General features: G+C 27.4%; 1 protein-coding gene across 1 annotated transcript; it reads left to right on the forward strand.

Moving 5' to 3' along the window:
• Positions 1-3,701: 3,701 nt before the first annotated feature.
• Positions 3,702-10,753, forward strand: LOC137837079 (protein trichome birefringence-like 19). The gene is made up of 2 exons (XM_068645935.2): positions 3,702-4,303; positions 9,792-10,753. Exons 1-2 carry the CDS (start codon positions 3,716-3,718, stop codon positions 10,575-10,577), a joined length of 1,374 nt encoding a protein of 457 aa, XP_068502036.2. The 5' UTR covers positions 3,702-3,715; the 3' UTR covers positions 10,578-10,753.
• Positions 10,754-13,431: the final 2,678 nt, after the last annotated feature.

The raw sequence follows: 13,431 nt of genomic DNA on the forward strand, positions 1-13,431 counted from the left end.
TCGCTTTCCAAATTGATTTAATTATTTGTTTTTGCCTTTGACCTTTGAGAAGTTTTATCATTTTTTTTCTCAGCAATAAATAAATTGAATAAAAGAGAGACACTTCAGGGGTGTCTCAACCCTTATACATTGAAAGCTCAAGGCCTTCTTCACTTCCACATTTGATTAATATCAAACTACAGATAGGTCATAAAAATAACATAATAGGCTTCACATGCAACCAACAATACATTTCCATATTTCTAAATCTATACTACTAATCTTGTCTCAACAATGTCGTTTCACCCATCTAAGTAAATGTACAAAAAGTATCCTTGCCCTGTAAAGTCAATCTACATAATTATTCCTACAAAATCAGCAGAGTTACCTCTCTATCGTAGAGGTAGAATTAGTAGTGGCAGTTCAAATAACTAAATCACAATAATACTTCCTACATAAAGTAACACACAATAATAAAAAGACGCATGAATTACGCCCACCGACCTCACTATCACCCCCCAATAAATAAATAAACATCTTCTTTCCACAATCTATTATTATCTATCTTTTCCACTTCTTTATTATTTTCTGGTATATTTTAGTCATTCCTTTTGCTCCATACACCACTGGGAGTAAGTAAACCTAGCTAGATTTTCTTTATTAGTTATCCATGACCGTGCCTTGAGTTGTGGCAATGTAAAGATCTCAGAACTATCAACTCTACCATTCTTAAAAATAATTAGATTTCTTTGTTTCCAGATTTTCCCTACTATTGTGATCCACATACATCCCCACAATCTGTTTATATTGTGTTGCCCAACTTAACTTAAAAAGCATAAAGTGAGCTCTAGCTTCCCAATGATACACCGTACTCTCCCTTATCCACTGTCTACACATTCACCATATCCTCCATGCAACTATACACTTAAAGAAAACATTATTCCATGTTTCCTCTTCTTCCCCGCACGTAACACGGACATTGCTTTCCAATCCTACCCTTCTCTTTTCTAGACTAACCTTGTTGGAAGTCTATCTGCAAGAACTCTCCAAGCAGTCGTCATCATAGAAGGTAAGGCCTTAATGCTCCATAAAAACTCATATAACAATCTTAAGTCTCCCTCTACCTCCATTCTTAATCTCTTGTAGGATGAGCTAATCGTGTATATTAGTTTTTCACCTGCCTTCCATACCCAATGATCCCCTATTCCTTGTGTTAAGGTTTTGTCATCAATGAGTTGCTTTAAATTATTCTCCTCACCCACTTCACCTTCAAATAAAGTTTGTCTCCACTCCATCTTCTAACTCCATTTATTATTGTCCCACCCACCTATCTGAGAAAGACAGGTTGTTTTATCTGAGGAAATTGAAAAAAGTCTCGAGAATTTAGAACATAGAGCTTTTGTATCTATCCACTTATCCTTCCAAAATCGAATTAATTTTATGTCTCCTATTCTCCAGGTGACATTATCTTCAAATTCGTTCCCCCATTTCTCTGCCAGCCAAAGTCTCTTTAAGTCCTTCCACTAAAGAGATTCCTTCGAAGCTATACCATTTTTCTTTAGTTTTCTCCATCCTCTATACTTTGATTCTAGGATTTCTTTCCATACTCCCCCCTCATTTGACTATAAACGCTAAATACATTTTCCTAGCAGAGCATCATTGAAGAGCCTTATATGTTTTACTCCTAAACCTCCTTCCTCTCTGGTTTCACAAACTTTTTCCCATGTAACCCATGCTATCTTCTTTCCATTCTTCCCCCAATCCCATTGAAAACTTTGGATTTTCTTTATTGTATTCACCACAAATACAGGCATCTTGAAGAATAATGACAACACCAATTTAATCATGCAAACTCTTCCTGCCAGAGATAAAAATTTTCCTTTCCATCTATCCAACATTTTCCTGATCTTGTCAATCATTTTCCCCCAGAAGCTAACTCTCTGATGGTTTCCACCCACCTCCATTCCCAGATACGAAAAAAAAGGGTGTTCATTAACACACAATTAAGTATCGATGCATACACGCGCATTTGGTGTTGATTAATACCCACCTCGCTGAGTCGACTCTTTGAAAATTTAACTTTGACCCTTGATGCCATCTCGAAGCAACATAACATAGACTTTATAACTATTATGCTCTGGACATTATCCTTACAAAAAAATAATGTGTCATTTGCATAGTGTAGCATATTAACCTTAACTCTTTTGGTTCCGACCTCCACACTTTGTAGCATATCCTTAGCAACAACTTGCCTAACTGCTCCTGCCAATCCCTCTGCCACTGTTAAGAAAAGGAATGGAGCAAGAGGGTCACCTTGTCTAAGACCCTTTCCAGGCTTGAATTCTATTGTTGGACTTCCATTCACTAAAACAGAGATCAAAGATGACTCAAGACATGCTTTTATCCATCTAATCCATTTAGGCTCAAACCCTAGTATGTATAGTATATAGTAAAAGAAATCCTACCGTACCGAATCATATGTTTTTTAATAATATTCCAATTTTAAAAATAAGCATTTTTTATTTTTTCATTATAACCTCCTCCAGAGTCTCATTAACTATCAGCACATTGTCCATAAGGCCCCTCACTTCTAAAAAAACTGTTTTTCTTGAGTCGATAATATTTTATAACACTCCTTTGAGTCTCCTTAAGAGTAACTTAGATACAACTTTATAGATACCAGAGAAGTTTTATCATTTCCTAATAATTTTTCAGATTTTACTATACTTATTCATTTATGTATATCCTTCTTTTTATAACTTTTTTCAAAACTTCTTTTAATCATGTCAAACGGCCTCAACATAAAATTGATTATATATACGGTTATGACTCAATTATACACAATGAATTTTACTTATATGAAAGAAGTAATTATAAAGAATCAATATGCCTAATTAATCTGATTAAAGAAATTAATTATATTAATGTGCTTCATTAATACGATTTTAGTTAATGTATAACAAATTTAACATACATCCAAATTGAAAATTATAGTATTATTAGCCTAAATAAAAAATGTTTATTTATTTAATATCCGAAAATTTGCATCCATATCCATATAATTTGATAGATCATCTTGTATAAAATGAAATAACTTCTTAATTAAGAATAAAGAAAATCAAACATAATCATTTAAAGCGCAATTCAATTTTTCTTATAATTTTTTATTCTACAAAAATACAAAAAACCATGGATGTGATTCATTAAACAACTAACAACCTTGTACAGTTTTATGATTTTTTTTTCATAAATTTAATGAATAAAAAAAAATATATAAAGTGTTATTAACATATTGAGAAGCAGAGAGAAAATCAAATTATCTTTAACAACTTAAAAGAAAATATTACCTCCATTTTAATTATTCCATTTTATAAGAAATAAATATTTAAGATATATAACGACTAATTTTTGTAGAGTTATTTTTTTTTAAAACAACTTGAAATCTAAATATATAAATAGAAAATGATATATGTATAACATTTATTATGTTCCATAAATATTAACTAATAAAATGAATAGTATTGCTAAATGATTATATATACAAACTATTTACTATGATCCATGCATTTAATGTTCCACAGTTCAAGAATGAGGATTTTTTCTGCAAACAAAAATAAATGACAGTTCAATTAACAATAATTTATAAACCTAATATAAAAAATAAATAAAAACAAAGAATCACAACTCATACACAACTTTAATAAATCACTTTACACACATTATAAAGAACAAGTTAATGACCCTATCCTATTTCCCTCTTCTTCTTCTTCTTCTGTCTCTTTCTCTTCTCTCATTCTCCATCATGAAGTTCCAAGACAGTGAGCATCTCTTTGGGAACACCACCACCCCAAAGCACATGATCCCAAAAGTGACCTTCATAGCAATTTTGGTGATCCTAGCACTTGCAATCACCCCTCTGTGGTACCCTTTTTTGAGCTATCATTCATCATCACTCTTGAAGATGAAGAACAACAAGTACAAGCACATTGAAGCATCTACTCATGATGAGGATATGGCACACAGCAACCTTCCCTCAACACATGTGGAGATGTGTGACATTTTCACAGGGGAGTGGGTGCCAAACCCTAAGGCACCATACTACACAAACAAGACTTGTTGGGCCATTCATGAACACCAGAATTGCATGAAGTATGGCAGACCTGACTCTGAGTTCATGAAGTGGAGATGGAAGCCCAGTGACTGTGAACTTCCCATATTCAACCCTTTTCAGTTCTTGGAAATTGTTAAGGGCAAATCCATGGCCTTTGTTGGTGACTCTGTGGGAAGGAATCAGATGCAGTCCATGATTTGTCTCCTTTCTAGGGTAAGTATTCCAACAACATCATCTACCTGCAAAATTCTAAGTTTCTGCATCCACAAGTAAAAAATATCATTAAAGAAAAAACATCATTAACATGCACAAATTATAATGTTATCCAATTTAAGGGTGGTTTTTTAATCAATATTGATATATAAGGGATAATTTATTCATAATTTATGGTATATTTTTAGCATTTTTAAACCTTTTGAACACAGAATATTATTTTGAAAAATTTAAATCAGTAATAGTACTTCCATTGATGTGATGGTTCAGCATTATATACCAACTGTTTCTTTTAGATATATAGATGATAACTGATTAAACCTTAAATTTACAAATTTATGTATTTCTTTTTCTTTTATGATTTTACACAGTGTATATAATTAATAAATAAAATCTATTTAATAAAAAAATATCTTGAGTGAGTGTGTCACATTTCTTTTCTTCACAAACCATTATTATCATCATCCATTGTTGTTTTCTCATTTGCTTTTTTTGTCTTTTTTCTATTTGATTTTTTGTGTATGTGTTTTGCTTTGGAGTCACGTAATTAATTAGGTATCTGATTACATTGCAAGCCTTAATTAACCTTTTTCTTTAACCAAAGTTTAAAGCCAAAAATGCTTTCATTCAATTAAACTCTTCTTCTCCTTTTTGTGCTTATGAGATTTTCACTCTAGGGAAAAGCAATCATTATTCTTCTGTGTGAAGTATCAAAAAGGTTCAAAGTCCAATACAAAAATTTCTAATTTTTTCTTAACCAAGACAATCCTTTACTGTGAAGTATTTATTGATAATTATTTTCTATTGAAAAATTAAGTATTTTTTTTTTCTAATTTTAAGAGATGAAATCTTTTTAAAAAAGGGAGAGAAAATAGTAATATTCAAACAATGTACTTCTTGTATAGTTAATGAATATTTAATTTAACTCCTAATTAGAACATTATTCCAATACCTATTTAATAATGAAAAGGGTTATGTTAATTTTTTGAATATTATTGTTTAAAAAGGGTAATTAATTAAGTGACAGAAAGTGGTAAGATAGATATAGTAATGATAATGAAGGGTGCATGCCAAAAGGAATCGAATCTTTGGTCTGAAAACTCTGCTCACATGCAATGGTGTGTAGTGTAGTCAGTGTTTCTTCATTCGAATCAATAATAATTATCTGAGATCCATCTTTTTCTCTTACTTCCACTTATAACAATAAAATATTATATTTAACTAATAAAAATAAAAATAAATAAAATTTTAAAATAAAATAATAATATTATTGATTGCTAAGTACGAGTGTGAAACTATCATCATTCTTCTTCATCATATGCCCCTGGTTTTTGCTTTTGTCTACTTTTGAGTTCCCACAGATTTTATTTTTATTTTTATTTTTTGTTCATTTTTTTTATTGATGGCAGACTGTGCAATGCAGAGGTACACTTTCCAAAACACTCGTGAATTGAGAGAGTTATTTATTACTTTCTTCATTTAAAATTATAATTTTAAAATAATAGGGTTTCTTTTAGTTTTTTTAAACCTTTAACATCACTCTAAATTAAAAATATTATATGCAAGTAGTATACTAAAAGACTTAATAGTAGTGTATTGAACTGAGAAAATATTCGTTTTTTTCATTTCTAAAATAAATTATACATCTGAGAAAATATTTGTTTCTAATTTTTAAATAAATTATTGTTCATTTATAGAAATGCATCATATCACATATATATATATATATATATATATATATATATATATTTTCAAAATGGAATCATCTCTTTTCAATCTTCCATTTGGAACTATGTGACACATTTTCATAATAAGATATTAACAAGAGATTGTTGATTATTGAGAAGATAAAATTAAACATTTTTTTATTGAAAAAATAAAATAAAAAACACGAAACCCTACAATGCCACTACAAAAATAGTTTAAGAATACAAATTTATGTCACCTAATCCATCCTTTAAGTCTACAACAAATAATAATTGAATCCCTAACAAAGCTAAGTTAGTAGAAATGGTTGAAACGTCCCAATTAGAAGATATACACAAAGAAAAAAAAACACAAAATTCTACTGTATATTAATGCATAATGAAGCTTTCGTATTATTTCTCTTTTGGTATGTCCCACAAGTTTTGTCAAGAACATTTATCATCGTAAAAAAGTTCAACAAGTTACATAATTTTCTTTTGTTTCAAAAACTTAATATCATCACACTTTTTATATTATATATATGCACTTCTTAAGGTTAAAACACACTTATATTTCTGATAGGAGAGACTATCAAATGGTGAAAAAAAAAGAGAATGGTTAAATATAATTTAGGAAAATTTTAAGGAGTGTTGTTGTAATTTTTTATTTTTTTTTCATCTTTAGTAGTATTTCTTCTTTTAATTCTTTACCCAATTTAAATGAGATTTTTTAAAAGTATTTTTATTAATAAAAATAGTATTTTAATATGGTCTCATAAACATAATTTTTTAAAATTGAAATAAACATTTTTTCAATTTGAAAATTTTTATATATAAAATCTATATTAAAATAATATTTTTATTTTTATTTTTATTGATAGCAAACTCTCACAAGACAATTTCTCATTGTAGAAAATATTTATATGGACATGCAGAGAAATATATATATATTTTTTTTAATGTGGCTGTGTAATGTTTTTTAAAGTGTTTTTAATTGGATCTTTGGATTATTAATTGGATGTTATGATTAAATATTGTGAGAGATATATATTATTGTCATTAATATCAGTGTACCTGCCAGCAAGCTGTGTCATAAATTGTCTTTGACCTGTTAACCCCTTCTGAATGGGACAAATATATTATTAAGGTTTAGATTAGACCCCAGTAGGTGAGATTATAAAAATTTAAATCATAAGGTGATTTTTTTATTATAAAAATATAATTATATATTCTATCATATAATCACTATAAAAGTCAATATATTTGAAGTTAATTATTCTCTCTATTCTGTTTTAAATGAAATATTTTTTCGAAAAGAAAAATATTTGTTCATTTTTCATTTTTAAAATTCAAAATAAAAGACCAACTTTAATTCACACAACTTATCTTCTATAATAAAGTGATTTAGGGGTTGATTTGATAATGTGAGTTTTTACATGGAATAAATCATGCTAGAAGAGGAATATTTATATTATGTACTTAAAACATGTTTATTATTATTTTCAACCATAAATAATATTTATTAATATTATGTTTAGAAAAAATAAAAATACACTCAAATAATTTTATTAATTACATCCTTCCGGTTGACTTGAAAAAATATAAATCTTCATAATTAAAAAATATATTTTTTTAAAAAGAGGTTTAAAAATGTAGGCTAAGTTTTGTTACATTTATAATATCATTAATAAAAAAAAACGTAAAAGTGAATATGAGTGTAAAGTAGTTGTTGATGTTGTGTGACAAATCCAACTAACAACTCCTTTGGGCTTAAGGTGTTTGTTTGTGATAAATGAATAATTGCTTTGTGGAATCTAATATGATAAACACATACTATGGGCCCTTTAATTATTTAAGTGGATAACTACAATAACAAATTTATAGAGTCGTTATTCACAAAAAAATAAACACATATTATTATTATTATGTGTATAATCACCTAATTGTATGTTGCAATAAATTGGTATTTTTAGATGATAGAGACAATAATAAAAAGGAATTGTTCCCTCTATTTCAAAGAAATTATATTGTTTTTGTTTTTTTTCCCTAAATTATTTTATTTTTTAATGTTAAGAAAGCATATATTACCCTTTTTTTCAATTTTATCCTTTTCTTTCTACACTTCTGAATAGTTTTTTTTGTAAAATTGGTATTTATTTTCATTTAGGAAATAATTATTAAAGTATATAAAAGAAAGAATAATTTAATCTTATCATTAGTTTCTTGAATTTTACAAAGATATTATAATTTCTTTAATTTTTGAGCCTGAACTAGAAAAAGTTTTGAACATACATTAACTTTCTCCTTTTATTTATTTATTTATTTATTTAATCTCATTATTTATTATAATTATTAATACTTTCTTTCTACTTTTTTTCTTCTTTTCAATCAAACCAAAATGTAGTAGGCCTTCATTATTTTTCACATATATATATTAATTATTATTAGCTGTCAAATAATATATAATTAGCTATGTGCTGGATTATTCGATTTTGTAATACACATGCACCTTACTGGGGACAGAAATTTTTGGATCAAATTGCAATGATTATGACTGTGATGTTACTTTCGAATGTTTGGACTAAATTTAGAAAATTAAATTTCAGTACATAGTACATGGTACATATATTACATAGAAATAGACAGAGTCACACCAATTATAGAAATTTCAGGTTAAAATTATGCATATCTGCTTCTCCTATCTTTCTTATACTCAAAATGAAATATTATTACATGATTAATTAATTAAAAATTAATTAATAGTTAAAGTAATAGAATATGCATAAAATGTGTAAGTTTTCCTAGTAGATAATTTTATTGAAAGTTTAATGAAATCTTCTTAATGGTGATGAGGAGTGATTTCAATACTTTATATTAATATAATAAATTCTTGGGGGAGTTCATCTAATATAGTAATTAACAATTCAGTAAATATTATAAACTCATCATTATTTATAAAAAAGATAATTATTTAAGCTATGCATAAATTTGATAAAAAGAAGTTGTAAAGTCAAATGCAATATTATTTTGGTTATTACAATAATAAAACTCAAACCTTATATATAACCTCATATGAATTAATAAAAGTATAAACCCACTAACAATATTGTCTCAAATTAGGAATAGAAATTAACTAGATTAGTACTTGGAGTCATGAATAATTATTTAGTAATATTTCTTTTGAAGATCAAACAATAATAATTACATTACATTGTCTAAAGTAAAAGGTATAAACCCATATTATAATTTTTTGAAAACAATGTAACCAAAGTATTCGAATAATTTTCATATATTTTTGTTTTGACATATATAGTGGTATTTGTTATTATTAAATTATATTATAAGTAGAGTTTAAATTTTATGTTAGAAACTGGTTTTGGTTTTGTGAAGTTGAGATAAATTTTATTAAGAAGTGAACTTTAAGTTTGAAAAATCCGCTTCTAGTAAGTGTGGAGCGGGTGACCTGATAAACTAAACAAACACTCGTTAGGATAGACTCGAAATGACTCTGATACCATATTAAGAAGTTGACTTTTAGTCTTAACTCAATCTCATAAAACCAACTTATGAGTTGAGGTTTGCACCCACTTATATACTATGAAATTTCTTAATCTCTAGTCGACGTGGGATTTCCAACAAATTTAAAATTTATTTTGTAAAATAATATTAAAATATATTTTTACAAGATGTCTTAGGTTTATATTTTTTTTTTTAAAAAGTAGAGATAAATTTTTTTTAAGTATATTTAAATATTTTAATTAATATCCATAAATTGTTAAATTAAAATTTTGTGAACTTCTCAGGTGGAATGGCCAATAGATGTATCATACACAAGTGATGAGTATTTCAAGAGATGGAAGTACCCTAGTTACAACTTCACCATGGCCACTTTTTGGACACCCCATCTAGTAAGATCCAAAGTGGCTGATTCAAATGGTCCAAGCAACACTGGTCTTTTCAACCTCTACCTTGATGAGCATGATGAGAAATGGACCACACAAGTTCAAGATTTTGACTACATCATTCTTGATGGAGGGCACTGGTTCTACAGACCAATGGTGTTCTATGAGAGGAAAAAGATTGTGGGGTGCCATTTTTGCCTCATGGAAAATGTCCCTGACTTGACCATGTTCTATGGCTACAGAAAGGCTTTTAGGACTGCTTTTAGGGCAATCAATAGCTTGGAAGACTTCAAGGGCACAGTATTTCTCAGAACATTTGCACCATCTCATTTTGAAAATGGGATATGGAATCAAGGAGGAAATTGTGTGAGAACCAAGCCATTTAGGAGTAGTGAGGCACAATTAGAGGGCACAAATTTGGAGCTTTATATGATCCAATTGGAGGAGTTTAAGAAAGCTGAAAAAGAAGGTAGAAAGAAGGGTTTGAAATTGAAGTTAATTGACACCACACAAGCAATGTTAATGAGACCTGATGGTCATCCAAGTAGATATGGACATTGGGCACATGAGAATGTAACATTGTATAATGATTGTGTTCATTGGTGCTTGCCAGGACCCATTGACACATGGAGTGATTTCTTGCTACAAATCTTGAAGATGGAGGGAATGAGATCAGCTATAAGCTAATTTTTTTTAACCATCTTTAACTCATTTTTCTTGTAACAACCTATCTTTTTTATTTTGTCATTTTTTGAAGATAAAATTTGTTATGCTAAATTCAATATATATTTTTTAATTTGTAGAGAGACATACATGTTCAAGGGTTTCTTTTTCAAATATATGATAAATTATTGTATACTTTTGTTGGTCTTGGATTTATGTAAAATCTCGTTCTGCTTCTTTTTTTTAATTCTGATTAGTGTTTGGAACCTTGACGTGCATGAGGGTGGTTTCTTGAAATTTTTAGGTTGTTAGTTGGACTAGTGCTTTCGTTAGTTAGGTAGGTGGTTCTAGTTAAAAATTGATTATTGTGTAATTTTGTATAAAGGTTGAACCACCCTGCAGTGATTCTCATTTATTTATTATTTATTACGGATAAAAAAAACTGGTTATGAAAAATGGTAGAATGGTAGAAGAATAACCAAGTGGATTAACCAAACAAACTTGTGTGTGTACCTTGTGTTTTTTTGTGTGTGGACCAAGACTTCACACACAAGTTAGGCAACACATAATTATTGTGCTTTGTATTGAAAGGTTGTTTTAGCTAACTAATGTGTTGTGAGTCCCATTTAAATCTCTAGGGTGGTCCCAATTGTCATACTTGGCTTTCACTAACAATCTCTTAATGTTTTTTTGGAAGTATGTGAAGGTTATAAAAATTGTTTTGAATCATTTGTGTGATAGTCCAAAATATTTTTGTGGGCTTGGTCTTTTTGATTTGCTTGACATGTGAACCAAACATTATTGATGAATAGATCAAACCTTTTACAAATACTAATATAAGGGATTAACAACTTGGTTTTCCAAAAATATTAACAAATATTATCTTTTTCCATCACAATTTATTAGAACATTACTATTGTTTTTCTCCTCTCACCTTTATATCTTGTGCATTATTTGTGACTTTTAATGTTCTTGTGACTATAAACTTTGAGAAAACAAACTTGATATCAGCTTTAGTTTGTGTTCTGTAAATATTGAGATATTGAAACACTAAATAGACTCTTGAATTGAATATTAAAATAAATACTACAAAACAATAATTAAATAAAAATCAATTATAAAAAAAATAGTTACTATTGATTAAATATTTTAGAGATAAAAAAATTATTGTTATCTAAAGTAGTTTTTATTATTGATAAATAGTTTCTAGATTGATATCTAATTAGCTACCAAAATTTTATCTACTAACTTTAGAATTTAAACAATTGATGCCTAAAATCTTGGTAGCTAATTCGATACAAATTAAAAATTACTTTAAATATAAATAATTTTTTTAGTCTCTAAATTATTATTTAATCTAGTCAATATAATAATTAATTATTTTTTAAAATTATTTTTTAGTTAATGATTTTCTACTAGTAAAAAGATATACACAATTATATTATATTAAATAAAAAAAATTATATGTTAATTATTGTGATCAATATTTTATTAGATAAGATTTAAGTTTTATTTTTTACCTTCTAATCCAGTTCTGTCCTGTTCCAGTGTGATATGAAATTGAAATTGGAATGATATTTATGGTACGTAGTGATTCTAATTTGTAATTCTTCAATGTCACTTCTCAATAGTGGAAAATAATTTCAATGTATCAATGTCACAAAGTGATAGTCTTAAGTAGTAATTGTTAAATAATTGAATTTTGAGTGAGCATTTCATAGTTGTTTGTGCTAATAAAAAGAGTGATTGAAAATTTAATTTGTGAAATAAAAATGAGAGCAATAATTTTAACGAGATAGAATAATAATTTTAATTTTTTTAATTAAGAAACAATGATGTCATAATTCTACATGTCATTGTCATGGAACAAGATAGAAATGTATTTTTGATTTTTTTATTAAGCATATCAAAAGAAAGGATTAAAGCAAAAAAAAAAAAAAATCAAATAAAAAAAAAATGTAATTTTTGTTTTTGTTTTTCAATCTTGGGACCATTTGCAGATTATGATGGTGTGGAGTTTTAGGGCTTTTGTCCACGGGCTGAAAACCAGTTCAAAAGGTCCAATTTTCTTTTGTTTGTTTTTTCAATTTATTTTTTCTTCAATCCCTTTAATTTTGTAATAAAATAAAGTTCATTAGTAAAGTAAGTTAAATTAAAGTAACAAAATACTGATACGAAATTCACCAAATTTCTCCTTAATAAATGGACCAAGCTTTAATTAAAGTATTGATTAATCATTAATTATGGTGATATGAACTTGTCACCAATACTTGTAAAACAACCATATATTTGAAGTATCTAATCTTCTTAAAATATCTGCATCGCAGTTATTTACACGAATCACTTAAATAAGATGCATTTATTAATAGAAAATGTTGTTGGGGGTATTTTATGTGATGCTTACTTATTATATAAGTATTGTAATTTGCATTGTTTAGCTATTTTTAATCAATAAAAAAAGTGATTGTTAGGTTAAAAGCAGAAAAAAAGTTAAGTTAGATACTTACTTTAACAATCTTATTATTGATTTTTTATTTTTTTATTATGTAATCGATAAATTTAAGATAACTTATTTAAATTTTAACTAATCATGTATAGTCTATGGTGTCAGTTAGTTTTACTTTTTTTAAATTATAATTTAACTTAATAAGTAATGTAGGATTTGGTTTTAGTTTTTGTATTTAAAAAAATATCAATATATAAAATTTTAATTTTATATATTTATTATTTTATTTAACATTAATTAAATCATATATATATATATAACATAAAATAATCACTACAATTTATATGTAAAGTAGTTTCTATTATTAATAAAACTTATAAATTATTTTTTAGATCAGTATCTAATTAACTATCAATTTTTTACCTATCAACC

Source organism: Phaseolus vulgaris, chromosome 4 (assembly GCF_051622355.1).
Source record: "Phaseolus vulgaris cultivar YP4 chromosome 4, ASM5162235v1, whole genome shotgun sequence".
Taxonomy (NCBI): Eukaryota; Viridiplantae; Streptophyta; class Magnoliopsida; order Fabales; family Fabaceae; genus Phaseolus; species Phaseolus vulgaris.

Bases quoted from the DNA above. Each gene is read 5' to 3' on its own strand.
- LOC137837079 (XM_068645935.2), top strand. From the start codon at position 3,716: ATGACCCTATCCTATTTCCCTCTTCTTCTTCTTCTTCTGTCTCTTTCT. The intron at 4,304-9,791 runs GTAAGTATTCCA...TGAACTTCTCAG, and splicing joins TGATTTGTCTCCTTTCTAGG to GTGGAATGGCCAATAGATGT.